This window comes from Stenella coeruleoalba (genome assembly GCF_951394435.1).
Source record: "Stenella coeruleoalba genome assembly, chromosome: 16".
Lineage (NCBI taxonomy): Eukaryota > Metazoa > Chordata > Mammalia > Artiodactyla > Delphinidae > Stenella > Stenella coeruleoalba.
In genome coordinates, this window is record NC_137162.1 from 74,234,363 (window position 1) to 74,250,505 (window position 16,143).

Sequence of the window (16,143 nt, forward strand, 5' to 3'; positions counted from 1 at the left end):
CACTGCTACCTCCCACCAGTCCTCAAGCCGCACCGGAACCCCTCGGCCCTCACCCAACTCGGGCTCACCCGCAGCTCTGACTCAGGCAGCACCCGCTCTCTGAGCGCGCGCAGACCTAGACGGTCCAGGATTTTCTCCGCAAGACACGGAAAAGCGAGACACCGGGGCTAGTGAACTGCACGTGCGCAGGACGAGCCGCGGCAGAGGGGCTTACTGAACCACGCGCAGTGTGAGCCAGGGAACGTAAGACTACATTTCCCATAAGCCCTGGTGCTACGCCCTCCCGGAGAGTTTAAAGGGTTATGCATGAGAGAGGAGGCTTCTCTACCCCGCGTGGCTTGGCTCTGTAGCTCACTGAGGCTAGTTCTTTCAGGACTGCAAGAGACTGCAAAACACCGCAGTGGGATGCGGAGCCGTTGAGTGAATCTGTTTGAAAGAATAACTTTCAGGGCTTCCCTGGTGGCGCAGTGGTTGAGCGTCCACCTGCCGATGCCGGGGACACGGGTTCGTGCCCCAGTCCGCGAAGATCCCACATGCAGCGGAGCGGCTGGGCCCGTGAGCCATGGCCGCTGAGCCTGCGTGTCCGGAGCCTGTGTTCCGCAACGGGAGAGGCCACAACAGTGAGAGGCTCGCGTACCGCAAAAATAAATAAATAAATAAAAATTAAAAAAAATATAATAATTATTATTATGGCAAAAAATGTTCAAGAGGAGCTACAGAGGACTTGAGATGGTACAGGGCCCAATTGTAAGCTTTCTTAAAAGTGATGGGCAGGCGGATTCTTAACCACTGTGCCACCAGGGAAGTCCTCAGCACCAGAATTTTTTCCTTTTTTACCTCTTTACTGGTATTTCAATTTTGTTTATACATTGTTTTCTTGACTTTGTCCATATCATCTTTTAGCTCTTAGAGCATGTTTCAGTTTTAAAGTCTTTATTTACTACGCCCACCATCTGGTGTTTCTCAGAGACATTTTCTTTAAATTCTTTTTTACCTCTTTCTTTGTATGCCTCGTGGTTTTTTTTTTTTTTTCTTGAAACCTGGACATTTGAATCGCACAACGTCGTGTCTCTGAAGATCAGATTTTCTCCCTTCCCTGGCTTTTAAGTGTGTTATTTGTTTGTTTAATTGTTATAGGATGTCTTTGGGCTGGGATCAGTGTGAGGTGAAAACTTAAGGTCTTCTCAAGTCTTTTCTGAGCCTGCACCTCTCCTTGGGCATGTGTGGTACTTTCTAAATTTTCCTGTATTTGTGGTTGCTTTTGAATATCCTCGTCTTTAAATGTATGATTCCCAAAGGGTGAAAAAGAGAAAAATGAAGGAGAAAAGAGTGCCAGCCCTTTAAATCCTAAGAAGTCAGTTTATTCAGAGGGGGAGTGGCTTACAGCAGTGGTATGGGGGGTGCAGCAGTGGCTGCCTGTCTCCGTGTCTGCCTCTCCACAATCAGAAGCAGCAGTGAGCAAACAGAGCACAAATCCCTCATATTTAGAGGACAGGGTTCTTAATGTCCACCCTGTCTCCTGCAAGCTGCATGCAAGGCTCCTGCAACCTGCATGCTCCAGGAACATGTGAATAGCTGACTGCCACAGGACTAGGAAGTGGGGAATGGATAACCACTACTACGCTAATAACTAAAATTGACTTAAATTAACTGCAATTTACTACCCAAGCCTTTCTGTGAAAAGTTTTTGGGTATTTGGGGCTCATTTTGATCTCAGGTAGACTCTTATTCGTCTTTTCCTTGCTTCTCTCTAGTAAACTACCTGTTCTGTGGTTTAGCCTAGATCTCTCATGAAACTACCAGCCTCTTTTTAATTGCTTTTCACCATACCTTCACTGATTTTTGAGTGCCTTTAGGCTTAACCATCCTGTACACTCTTTTAAATAAAGTCAGTTCCTTGGAGAGAGCTTTGGACCTCTTGATTCTATGACCTGCCTTTCCCCCTTGGCAAAAATCTCTGAGCCATGCCCCAGATGTAGGAGTGGATACAGCGGCATTCTTCTCTCTGTGACACAGGTATTTTAGGCGCATAGTGCCTAAAATATGGCATGGGCCATATTATGGGCATAGTAGCCTGTGGTCTTCTCATTTTCCCTTTTGGCCTGGAAGCTCTACCCTATTTAGTCAAAATGAGGGTGACTGGGGCCTCAGTATTCTCAGCATGGTACACCTGAAACAGGAGTGGGGTCTGGAGGAACAGGAGCTCTTGACTTCTCTTTAAATGGCACTCGCCTACAAGGCAGCCTCTAAAAGAGATTGCTGGAGGAATACAGGAAACACTGGGAGCCTGCCCCTCCCAGATAGATGCCATTGCATGCGACTGGGAGCTGGGAGGCAAGACAGCTGTTCTTTTGGCTGCATGTGACTGGAGTTACTGTCACACTGAGCTGGGGGGCAGGGGAGCTAGTTGAGGTTCAAATATGACAAACTCTTGCTGTTCTTAATGAGTTTTAAGTAGATTTCCTTGAATGTTTCTTTTTCGCCATATGCCTTTAGGACAATTTCCAGAGACTTTACTTTTTAAAAAAAAATTTTTTTTCATCAGTTTTGCTTGCTTCATGTGGGAGTGGATCTGTGGAGTGAGTCATAAGTACCTGTTTGTACTTTGTTGTGCCCATTAGAAAATAAGCTCTATAAGAAGACAGAGGTTTTTCCGAGCTTTATTGAGATATAATTGACATATAACATTGTGTAAGATTAAGGTGTACAATGTGATGATTTGATACACTTGTATATTACAAAATGTATACCACAGTAACGTTAGTTAACACATTCTTCACTTAACATTGATTACCATTTTGTCGTTATGGTGAGAACAATGAAGCTATGCTCTCATAGCAACTTTCAATTATACAGTACAATATGGTTGACTATAAAGTCCCCATGCTCTTCCTTAGATTCACGGAACTTACTCATCTTATGAATGAGTTTGTACCCTTTGCCCAACATCTCCCCATTTCCCCCACCTTTCAGCCCCTGGCAAACACCATTCTACACTGTTTCTATGAGTTTTTATTTTTATTTTATTTTTTTTGCGGTACGCGGGCCTCTCACTGTTGTGGCCTCTCCCACTGCGGAGCACAGGCTCCGGACGCGCAGGCTCAGCGGCCATGGCTCACGGGCCCAGCCGCTCCGCGGCATGTGGGATCTTCCCAGACCGGGGCACGAACCCGTGTCCCCTACATGGGCAGGTGGACTCTCAACCACTGCGCCGCCAGGGAAGCCCTCTATGAGTTTTTAGATTCCACATATAGGTGAGAACATACAGTATTTGTCCTTCACTGTCGACTTATTTCACTTAGCCTAATGCCCTCAAGGTCTATCAGTGTTGTTTCAATGGCAGGATTTTCTTCTTTTTTAATGGTTGAATAATACCTCATTGTATATATATATAATATGTATATATTATTTCTATATTTTCTGTTTATTCATCTGTCAGTGGACACCTAGGTTGTTTGTGTATTTTGGCTATTGTGAATAATGCTGCAACGAACATGGGAGTGCAAGTATCTCTTTGAGATAGTGATTTCATTTCCTCTGAATATACAATGAGTGGGGTTGCTGGATCATATGGTAGTTCTATTTTTAGCACTTTGAGGAATCTCTTTAGTGTTTTCCTTAGTAGCCTTACCAATTTATATTCCCACCAGCAGTGCACCAGACTACCCTTTCCTCCACATCCTCACCAGCATCATTTGTTAACTGTCTTTTTGATAAGATTCATTCTAACAAGTGTGAGGTGATACGCCATTGTCATTTTGACTTGATTTTCCCTGATGATTAGTGAGGCTGAGCACCTTTTCGACATCATTTGTATGTCTTTTTTGGAGAAATGTCTATTCAGTTCCTCTGCCCATTTTAAAATCAAATTGTTTGGGGGTTGTTTTGTTTTGTTTTGTTTTTTGGCCATTGTGTTGTGTGAGTTCCTAATATATTTTGGATATGAACCCCTTACCAGATATATGATTTGCAAATATTTCCCCCCATTCCATAGTTTCCTAGATCATTTTGTTTCTTTGGTTGTGCAGAAGCTTTTTAGCTTGATGTGGTCCTACTTGTTGATTTTTTCTTTTGTTGCTTGTGCTTCAGGTGTCTTATCCAAAGAATCATTGCCAGTGCCAAGGAGCTCTTTCTCTATGCATTCACCTGGGAGTTTTACAGTTTCATGTCTTATGTTTAAGACTTTAATCCATTTCTATTTTTGTGAGTGATGTAAGATAGGGGTCTAGTTTCATTCTTTTGCATATACCCAGCCCAATTTCATTCTTTTGCATAAAGTATACTTTGATTCCCTTTTCTTTATCTTGAGTGTATCTACTATAGGTTTCTGTTTTGTGGTTACCATGAGGCTTACTTGAAACATTTTATTGACATGACAGTTTATTTTAAGCTCAAAACAACTGAACTTCCATCGCATATAAAAGCTATACTTCTTTATCCGTCCCATTTTATGTTGTTGTCAATTTACATTTTTGTACTGTATATCCATTTACTATTATAGCTATAGCTATTTTCAATGCTGTTGTCCTTTAAGCTTTATACTAGAGTTAAATGTTTAACACACCACCATATTATAGTGTTAGAGTATTCTAAGTCTGACTTAGAATACTTATATTTACCAGTGTGTTGTATATTTTCATGTTATTAATTAGCACCTTTTGTTTGTACTTGAATAACTCCTTCTATTGGTAATGAATTCCCTCAGCTTTTGTTTGGGAGAGTATCATGCCTTCATTTCTGAAGGACAGTTTTGCTGGGTAAAGTATTCCTGATTGGCAGGTTTTTTTTTTCAGCACTTCAAGTGTATCATCCTACTCAGTCCTGGCTTGCAAGGTTTCTGTTGAAAGATCCACTGATAGCTTTATGATGGTTTCCTTGTATGAGAGAAAATTTTTTTCTCTTTTTGCTTTTTAAATTATCTCTTTGGCTTTGATTTTTGGCAGTTTTATTATAATGTGTCTTGGAAAAGATTATTTTGGATTGAAATTATGGGGTGATCTATTAGCTTCATGTAACTGGCTGTCCAAATCTCTCTCTTGGTTTGGGAAGTTTCCAGGCATTATTTCTTTCTTTAAAAAATAAATAGATAAATAAATAAATAAATTTATTTATTTATATTTGGCTGCGTGGGGTCTTCGTTGCTGTGCGTGGGCTTTCTCTAGTTGCAGTGAGCGGGGGCTATTCTTCATCGCGGTACGCAGTCTTCTCATTGTGGTGGCTTTTCTTGCTGTGGAGCACAGGCTCTAGGCGTGTGGGCTTCAGTAGTTGCAGCTAGCAGGATCTAGATCACAGCCCAGTAGTTGTGGCGCATGGGCTTCGTTGCTCCACAGCATGTGGGATCTTCCTGGACCAGGGCTTGAACCCATGTCTCCTGCATTGGCAGGCAGATTCTTAACCACTGCACCACCAGGGAAGTCCTGCCATTATTTCCTTCCTTCCTTCCTTCCTCCCTCCCTCCCTCCCTTTCATTCATTTATTTTATTTTATTTTTGGCTGCCTTGGGTCCTCGTTGCTGCGCACAGGCTTTCTGTAGTTGTGGCTTGTGGGCTCTAGAGTGCAGGCTCAGCAGTTGTGGCACATGGGCTTAGTTGCTCCATGGCATGTGGGATCTTCCCAGACCAGAGATCGAACCCATGTCACCTGCATTGGCAGGCAGATTCTTAACTGCTGCGCCACCAGGGAAGCCCCATTATTTCTTTAAATAAGCTTTCTGTCTCTTTCTCCCTCTTCTCCTGGGTCTCCAGTGATGTATACATTGTTTCACTTAATGGTGTCCCATTAGTCCCATAGTCTTTCTTCACTCTTTTTTTGTTTTCTCCTCTGACTGGATAAATTACAAGTGATATTTTTTCTTTTTGGGGGGTTCATTTATTCTTTCTTCTTTAAAATCCAGTCTGCTGGTGAAGCTATTCAATTCTTCAGTCATTGTGTTGTTCAACTAAAATCTTGTTGTGGTTTTTTTTCATGTTTTCTCTTCATTGAACTTCTCAATTTGATTTTGTACTATTTTCCTGATTTCACTAAATTCTTAATCTGTGTTCTCTTACAGCTCTCTGGGGATATTTAGAACAATTATTTTGAATAATCAAGCAATTCATGAATCTCTATTTCTTTGGGGTCAGTTACTGTAAGTTTACTGTGTTCCTTTGGTATTGTCATATTTCCCTAATTTTTCCTGATCCCTGTATCCTTGCATAGGTGTTTGTACATATGAACAAGCAGTCACCTCTTGCAGACGTTATGGACTGACTTTAGTAAGGAAAGACTATCACCTGTGAGTGGGGACATGCCAGAATGTTCTGTGATGCAGGTTTACTGGTGCAGGGTGCCAAGTGCTAGAGTGTGTGGCAGCTCTGGCTTGGTGGAGGGGAGGTGTGATGTCTCACTGGCTCAGGCCACTGGGGGCAGGGCACTGGCAACTATGTGGCCCTTGGTGGGTGCTGTGGGGGTCCCCAGTGGCTGCAAGGACTGATAGGGCTCTCAGCAGCACCTCCAGGTCCAGCAGCTAAGGATCAGGGCAGGCAGCAGTGGTGGCCAGAGCCAGTGGCACGCATACACTCAGCTCTGGGGCCGGCCGCAGTTGCTGTGAAGTGGCAGGGGTTGGTTGCAGACACAGAGTGGTGAGGACCAGGGCCAGAAACAAGGACCTCGGCCAACTGTGGGCACACTGGCTGCCGTGGGGCCCCTGGCTGTTGCTGTGCACTCCTGGGGCTGCAGCGTGTCTCCACAGGCACTTGCATGGCAGTGAGGCCAATGAAGGGAGTCAGGCCAGGAGCGTGCAGGTGCACAGCTGCAGGGGAAGCTGCAGGTGAGCCCAGTGGTGCAGGCCAGTGACTTGAGATACGGCTGAATCCAGGCCCAACAGCATTTATGCGGACCTTGGCTGACAACATGCACTTCCATGGCCACGGGACGGCATACCAGGTGTGCACATGGCAATGGAAGTTGCTGACAAGAGTTGGGCTGGCAGCATGCAAATGCACAGCTGGAGGAGGTAACCCCAAGGGTGCATATGGTGGTGGGAGTTAGCTGTGAGGGCTAGGCTGGTGCCTTGCACTCCTGCGGCTGCGGAGGCCTTCACTAGCTGCTGCTGTGGATCTCAGGCTCTGGTGGACGGGGGTGGAGCAGAAGGGCCTGAGGCGGACTCAGGCAGCTGGTGTCTGTAAATGCAAATACCTGTTGGGCAAAAACTGGTGACACCTGCAGGGAGTCTGTGGCTGTGCTGCCTATTGGTTTCTTCAGTGGGAAAGCTGCTGGGATCCTCTGCAGAACAGGTCACTGGGAACCGTGGTTGCTACTGCTGTGTGGGTGATACTGGTAGCCTCTGTTCTTCTTCCGTGTTCCTAGCTACCTCTATACATCTCACCTGTGCCGGTCTCTGGGTGGAGTGAAACTGAAGTGGGTCCTTCCTCTGGAACCCTGAAAGGCTGGGGAGGCTGGTTGCTCACCTGCTCCTCCTTTTCCAGTGAGAGCTCTTTCTAGCTGGGTTGGTCCGTCTGGCATTGAGCAGCGCGGGCCAGCAGGGTGGGACGATGCAGGCAAAATGAAGTGGTTCTTCCTTCCCTTTTTGAGTAGTTCTTCTCAGGTTTTTTGTTCTACTCTGTTGCTGAAGTTTGTTAAGTGGATTCCTGAGCTCTCCCACAGCTGTTTTTGTTCCTGGATAACTTGTCTAATTGTTGACCTTTGTTGGGGAAGGCTGGGGTCTCCTACTTCGCTGTCTTGGTGATGTAACTCTCCAGAGTTTTTTCTGTTTGATTTTCAAATAACTCCTAATCAACTGAGAAACTGACTCATATCTATTGATTGAATAAATATATTTAGAATTTACTTGCTTATCTTATTTAAGTCCTACAACTCTATAAAGTAGGTACCGCCATCATTCACATTTTAGGCAGGGATAAACTAAGGTTTTCAGTGGTTAAACTGCCTATCTAGACTCACAAATGTATTAAGTAATAGAATCTGGACGTGTATGCAGACAATAACTCCAAAGTCTATGCTCTTGAACCATGTGCTTTACTACAGACCACTAACACCCCACAGCCCCAGCTCTTACCGGACAGCCTTTAACAACCCTTCTCAATCACACTCATGGACCTCACGCCCTGGCGTACACAGCTTCAGAAAGATCTTCTGGAATAGAGACGTATACATTTTACTGCACACATCTGGCCACCGACATAGGGAGCTTTCCTCAAAGAAAGTAACAAATGCAACCACAGCTGATCCCCTGCTCAATTCCAGTCCTCACCCTCTCTCCTCTGCACCCTCCCCTTCACTCTAAAACACAGACCCTGGAGCACAGCCTATCCTCAAAGGCCTTTATCTGAAGGTAAGTCCAGGGTAGGCACAAAAATATTATGGACACAAATTAAAACATTAATGGGCCCAATTCAGAGGCATTTGGAGAAATTTTGGATCCTACCCACTGTAAGCTAGTCTCAACTCCTTTTCTCTCTGCCAAATTCCACAGAACCCAAAAGTGCACAAACTTCCTTTCCCGTTCTCTGTCCTGAACCAGGTCTCCAGAAGGAGCCTTAGGAGGCTGGAGACTGAACTGCACATGTGCTGAGCAAAGGGCTGCACCTTCCTTCCCCAGTGTCATCAGGCCCAATATGTCACATTTCTGAATTCAGCATCCATTAGCCTCAATGGTCCCTCCTTTAGTGCTCCCCCAAATAATCTCTTCTCTCTGGAGGTATTGCTCTTTTACAATTCCAAGGACATAGTTTAAAAATGGGCTATAATCACACCCTGACTCTATACTAACATAAAACTACCGCAAATATATGCCACAAATATATCCATTTCAATTATGGATATACGTAAAACATTTAAATAAAGCTGAAAACAGAGGCCAACAATTAAAAAGTGTCATATCCATGATCATCAGGGTTTCTCCTGGGTTGCAAAATACGTTAGATTCGAAAAATTACACAATTATTAAACAAAAATGGAAAAAAATCCAAAAAAGAAATACAATCCAAAAGAAGACCCCTGCTCTCAAAATTAACTTTAAGCACCAACTCTGACTTTTTTTTACAAAGGGTATAATGCTGTGTGACTGTCTTTTCATTAAATATATAGTGAAAATCTTTATTGGTAAATATATATATATATATATATTTTTTTTTTTTTTTTTTTTTTTTTTGCAGTACGCGGGCCTCTCACCGCTGTGGCCTCTCCCGCCGCAGAGCACAGGCTCCGGATGTGCAGGCTCAGCGGCCATGGCTCACGGGCCCAGCCGCTCCGCAGCATGTGGGACCCCCCCCCGGACCGGGGCACGAACGCGCGTCCCCCGCATCAGCAGGCGGACCCCCAACCACTGCGCCACCAGGGAAGCCCCGGTAAATATATTTTAAGAATATAAAGTGTCCCCCTTCTGTCCATGATGATAATATAGTCAAGAGGTATACAAGTTCAAAGAAAATAATATCTAGACATAAATAAAAAATATGCAGAGTCTATATGAAAGAAACGAACTTTACTGAACAATAGTTTAAAAGATTTGAGTAATAAGAGGTACAAATCATTTTCCTGACTACAAAATGAAGTATGTTACGGCACAACATTCCAAACAAAATCTCAACGAAGTTATGTGTCTTCACATTTTTTTTGTTCCATTGCTAGAACGAATGTAAATTTTATGTGGAATAATGGGAAGAGCCAAACATTTTGTGAAAATAAAGACTAACGCTTATCTAAAGATGTGTTGTTAATGGCTATAATAATCTAAATATTTTAGTTTTCAGTCGGGTAAAAAAACATGTGAAGTCCTAAGATTGTCATAGGAATTCAGTATATGATATTGGTAGTGTTTTAAAAAAAGTGAAGAGAAATGGGACTATTTAATAAATGGTGTTGGGGTGGCAGAAGATTAAGTGAAAATAACAGATTCAACAGGATAAGCCTTCCCCAGAAAAACACAGATAAAGGGGTAGGTTCAGGGCAACTACAGCTGCAGTCTCCAACTGGGGGCAATAAACAGGGGTAGTGGCTGAGGACCTCTAGGATACCCATGAATTAAACCCTCCCAGAGGCTATGGCTCCACCTTTCCCTGCCAAGCATAGGCATGATGATAGCTCATACCAAGCAAGGGGAGGTCAAGTTCAAGACAGAAAACGGGCCCAATTTTAAAAAAAAAACAACAAAAAACAAAAACAGGTTACACATGTGTATGTATTACACACATATACACACAACTTCGTCCAGATATCCAAGTGGCTCTTTTCCTCCACTTTGGCCTCCCCAATGAGGTCTTTCCCTCTCCACACTACATAAAATCAAACCATCTTTCTGACAACTTTTCCCATTTTATTTTTATAACACTTGTCACCATCATCTTCTCCCTTGCAGATATATTTTCTTGATATGGCTGCTGGTAGCAAGAAGGACACAAACTACCTGGTCACGATGACTTCTCAATAAAAATATTCTAGGATGGGTTCTCATTGGCCCATTTTAACAAAGCATCATTCCTGGATGAATACAGACGTGGAGCCAGGAATAGATGGTGCCATCTGGAGTAAATGCCAACTCCATGCTCACAAGAATAGGTTACATTACTAGAACAATGTAGAAAAGTTGCAATAGCCACTACATATTCTTGAGGAACTGACGTCTACTCTTACGCACCACTGTTTGAGAGCAAGTTCCTCTCAGATGCTTGAGGAGGTAGAGAAGTGATGCTTAATATCCTGCATGCCCCACCTTGAGCATGTCTGGAGTCCACAGGATGGAATGGTTGATGCTCTCTGGGCTCAGTATCCTCATCTACAAAATAGGGGTAGTTATCCCTATGTGAAAGAGCAGATCTTACCCTGAACTTACTTCCAATAACACACAGCCAAAAATTCTCAGTTGTCTAACCCCCCGCAAAGAAGCCCAAGTCCTTGAAGAATAAGACGGGGTTCAGAATTCCTTGAAGCCCCTTGTGAAGACATGCTCTGCTCTTGTCAGTCTTTAATCATATTCCTTAAAATAGAAGAGGAACTTGGAGAAGCATGGTGGCCATGACTGGTGCCCAAGGAGGCAGCGAAATTTCCTAAGCTTTCCTAGGACTGTGCTGATTAACCAGGGCCCATATTGAGAGAAGAGGGCATAAATACTCTTTGGAGTATAACGGATGACTACTCTTCAGACTCTACCCCAACAGTTACCTCCCCCGAAGTAACTATTGGCTTTTAGTTCAGCAGGTATCCTGGGCCTTTTGCCATGTATTTTAATCCATATATATCTACCTATAGAGAATTTATAAATACACTTATTTTATGCGCATTTGAATTTTGCCAATCAGAAATACTGTCAAAATATTATATTTCAATTAAAAATCCACACAAAAATGTACTCATTATAATATGTGAGGTAAACACCTACTCTTATTATGCTCTCGAGGGGGGTAACCAGTTATCCCTACTGGTCATATCAAGCCAACAAGAAAAAGGATGAATTAATCAAACAGTGCAGAGGACTGGCTATTTGGAAGAACAGAGAGCTGCTAACCTCACACAACTATGACAAGAAACACCATGTAGGGCTATATGAATAATCAGTTTAACATGTCTGCTTCACATATGCCAAAGGAAAGACATACCTGCCACAGTGCTCAGTTCCAAAAGGAATTTACTTTATGACAACGTAACAGCACAATGAGGCAGAAACACTTAACTTTCAACGAGTAGAATAACTTTATTTCTAATACTGAGCCTTTATATAGGAATTTACAGGAATAAAAAACATTGTGATGCTTATTCTCCAATAGCTCCACCCAGACCTTCCCTTCTACATTCTCTAAGCCCACTTGTGCTCACCTGCACGTGGCACCTGAGGGCTCTGGGGATTTGGTGCCAAAATTTTGGTAGTGACAATATCTCCTATGAGGAGGCCCCTTCTTCATAAGAGCAGCTCTTATTGGGCTCTGGTAACACTTGCTTCCATCCTTTGCCCCTTAAGGACTTAGAATGGTAATGGCTTCCTGGTGACACTAGTCTCTAGGTGCTTCAATATCCCTTGTTTTTGGCCCAAACTACTGTACTGTAATAAGTCTGCCACTAAAGTCTTCTTAGTTGAAGCAGAATTCTGTTTTTCACCAGAACCATGGCTGATACTAACAGCCATCCCTATACTAACTTGTCAAAAGAAGTAATTCTTCCCTAAAATTGCTGTATAGAACATTAACACTTAGACAAGAATTCATCTGTATCAGGGAACTGCCTTCAGGTCTAAGTAACAGACATCCCTGAGAATAAATAAGAAGCCACTTATTGCCACAGTAATACAAACTCCTAGTAGAGAGCAGGTCCAAAAAGAGTTGTGCAGCTTAGTGACGTCATCTCTGAGCCAGGCTTTTCCCATCTTGTGTACTGTTATCTTCAGGCTATTGTCCTTCAGGGTCACAACTATAATCTAGTGTAACATACAGACATGAAAATGTCCAGCAGAAGAGAGACAATCTCTTCCCATGTCATGACAATACTTTATCACTGAGATCTTTCCCCAAAGCACTGCAGAATATTTTCCAAATATCTCACTGCTCCCATGTCCATCCCAACAAAATCATTAGTATAGAATCTTCATGATTAACTTAGACTAATGTGGATTTACCCCTAAATCATCTGGGGGAAGGACGGACAAAGAGACAAAACAGCCCAGCAACTAAGAAGTAGGGATTGGCTGTTGGGTGGGCAGTATCTCTTGGAACTGCTTTCAATGTGTTCCAAGGAAGCAAAGGAAACACTAAGACAAAGGAGAGAGAGACAGTATATTACAGTCTATTAAATTAAATACATAGTTCCTTTGTTACATACAACTCGGATTACACACATCATGCCTAAATAGATACAGCAACAAAGCACCAAGAATATGACAGAGGCATTTCATTATACACCACTACTTTTTATTTGTAGAATGCAGTGAGCATTACTGTTCATAACTGATGTTAACCTTTGCGAAATTTATGTAAATATCGTTGTTATTAATAGCATTTGCATTATTGACTGACCCAAGGCAGCTGAGTAACCTCAGAAAAATATTGTTTGGCTCTTTTATGGAAGTGGAAGCTCAGTAAAAATGGCCATACTCATTCACATATGCCAGCAAAGTCAGAAGAAAGGTAAGCAATATGGTTGTAAAATAGCATATACTGGCCATACTACAGAGAGACTCTGGTAGTATTTAGAATAGGATTGATGCAGAGGTAGTTAAAAACCTCACAAAAACATATTTTGGCTTCTTTATTCAAGAGGCCATTCAGCAATAATGGCCACAGCCATTTATTTATATCAGAAAACGGAAAAAGGGGTATGTGGCTTGTACTTTAAATTTTCCAAATGTATTTTCATAAATACACAGTGATGTGCTACTGTAAATATGTGACTACAGGTTCTCTGAGAAAACAAAACCCTGATTTGTAGAGTTTGCCAATTATCATGGTGTAAATACTCCCACTAAAGCCAAGCTACCAACATGATGGCACTGAATGTAGAGCCGGGAAGAGATGTCCAGTAGCACATCATTATACAGTATTCACCATGCAGATTCAACAATACAAATAACCTAAAGAACAAAGATAACAGCAAAATACTGTAAAATAATTAGGAAGTAATGAGTGTTGAGTACTTATTACCTTGCTTTTTTAATATTTAACTGTAAGTTTATATAGTTTAATTTTTAAATAATGACTCTTTTTAACAACTGGCTCACAAAATTTCTGAAAATTTAACAATCAGCAGTACTTGCAAGCCAGTATAAGCTTACTGCAGTACACCACTGTGTGTTGGTATGTGTGTATAAACATATTTACATATCCATATGTACATAATTGTGTCAACCTATAAAGACACTGATGATATCTAGTGTGGGAAATATTAATATAGACCATAATAGTTACTTAACTAAGGGTTCAGAGTTTCTCTTCACAAGCATGTTGGGCTCTAATATACATATCAAGAATACCTCAAATTTCTATGATATTAGCATACTCACATAAGGCCTGCAAACATCAAGGACTCTTCACATAAATGTTTAATGCTGTTGTCATTTAACTTTTTTAAACTTATGATTCTGTGAATATGACTGTAAAAGAGTATCATCCATTAGATTTACAATTTTGGCATCACATCCAGAATATGGCACTACACAACATAAATTTGAGATAAAGGTTTTTGCCATATTATTTAAATGAATTTCCCCTCAATATAAATTTTCTGATGCAAAGTTTTAATTTTTCTTGAAAGCTTTCACATATTCAAAACATTATAAGGTTTTATTCTAGTACTAATTATCTGAAGCACAACAAAACTTCACTTTCTAATAATTTGTGGCATTCTTTGGGTTTCATTAATCTAATTTTAAAAACCTGTATAACGAATTTGAAAGAGTGGATAAAGGCTTCAGAATGTTCAGGATGCTGAAAGAGCTTTCACCCTTGTGTGAATTCTCTGATGTTTAGTGAGTACTGACCTCTGACTAAAGGTTTTCCCACATCCATTACACTCATAGGGTTTCTCCCCTGTGTGAGTCCTCTGATGTTTAGTGAGAGCTGATTTCTCACAGAAGGTTTTCCCACATTCGTTACATTTATAAGGTTTCTCTCCTGTGTGAGTTCTTTGATGTACAATGAGGTTTGATTTCACACAGAAGGATTTCCCACATTCATTACATATAAAGGGTTTCTCTCCTGTGTGTGTTCTCTGATGCACAGTTAGGGCTGACCTGTGGCAGAAGGATTTTCCACATGCATTACATTCATAGGGTTTCTCCCCTGTGTGTGTTCTCTGATGTTCAGTGAGGTTTGACTTCACACAGAACGTTTTTCCACATTGCTTACATTCATAGGGTTTTTCTCCTGTATGTGTTCGCTGATGGTTGGTAAGATGTGGTTTCTGACAAAAGGCCTTCCCACATTCAGTACATTCATAGGGTTTCTCTCCTGTGTGTGTTCTCTGATGTTGAGTGAGGTTTGACTTCTCCCAGAATGTTTTCCCACATTCACCACATTCAAAGGTTTTTTCTCCTGAGTGAGCTCTTCGAAGTTGGGTGAGATGTGACTTCTTGTTGAAAGTATTTCCATTTTCATTGTGCTCATAAGGTTTTTCCCCCATGTGTACTATCTGATGTCTAAAGAGGGTTGACTTTTCCCACATTTTGTGACTTACTTTATATTCATGGGGGATCTTTCTTGTGTAATTTCCCTGATGAATAATGAAAGCTGAACTGTCACAGAAAATCTGCCCATATTCATTATAAGGATTTTCCCCTGTAAGAGCTCTCTGATGCCCCAATCTTAAATCCATATAGAAGGACTTCCCACAAATACTGCATTCATATGGCTCCATTTCCAAATGAGTTCTCTGAGATAAATTAAGCTTTAAACTTTGGATGAAAGTTCTTCCACATTCATTATACTTACAGTGTGTCTCTCCTATCTGAGCTTTCTTGTTTGTGAAAGAGTCTGCCTCCCCATGGCAGCCTTGTCCATTTTCATTATATTCAAAATGTGGGTCAAAAATTGGCTGAGTGAGATCCGGGCTACGATTCTTTTTTTGATTATATTTATAAGATTTCCCTCCAGTAGGAGTTTTCTCATGCCGAATATCAAGGAGCAATTTCTCATATACATTAAACTCATCAGGCTTCTTTCCAGAATAGTTCTTTCTATTAATAATTAAGCCTGAAATATTTTTCAAACTCATTTCACATGTGTCACATATCTTATACAGAAAATTTCTTGAAGGAACAGAGTCTGTACCTAGATTTAAAGTTTTCCTTACTCTGTCACCACTATCTGTACTTAATGTTTGGTTGGTGAAAGCAAGTTGCCAAAAATGTTCATCTTCATTTTCCTGGCTGCTCTCTATCAGGTCATCAACTTTCCAGTCTTCTAGAAATGAGAAAAATAACCACGTCTTATAAATCCTAGTACATTTCTAATGGAATTGGACTTTTACATTAATGCCCTATTATGCAGTCGATTCTTCTGTTTTAGGCTCAGTTTTCTGGTGTAAACTAAATCCAAGTATACATTTCCTTTACCCTTCTAGTTTGAGTGGAAAATAAATACACGCTGCAGTGGAATACTTTATTAATATAACCTTTAAAGCTGGACAGAAAAAGGTGAAATAAATTCAAAGCACAGGGAACCG

The 16,143-nt window shown here is 41.6% G+C and overlaps 1 protein-coding gene across 7 annotated transcripts in view; it reads right to left on the reverse strand.

The window, feature by feature from the left end:
* Nucleotides 1-16,143, reverse strand: part of ZNF248 (zinc finger protein 248) — a 43,282-nt gene that overhangs the window by 11,614 nt on the left and 15,525 nt on the right. For 4 of the 7 annotated variants that reach the window (XM_079900100.1, XM_079900099.1, XM_079900101.1 and 1 more), the window contains one exon: nt 9,464-15,881. The exons of 1 other annotated variant lie outside the window; for it this stretch is intronic. In XM_079900100.1, coding sequence (XP_079756226.1) covers nt 14,401-15,881 — 1,481 coding nt within the window. In that variant the 3' untranslated portion in view covers nt 9,464-14,400. Of the gene's footprint in view, nt 1-68; nt 183-9,463; nt 15,882-16,143 lie in introns of those variants that run through there. 2 more of the 7 variants (XM_079900103.1, XM_079900102.1) reach the window with 2 other exon arrangements.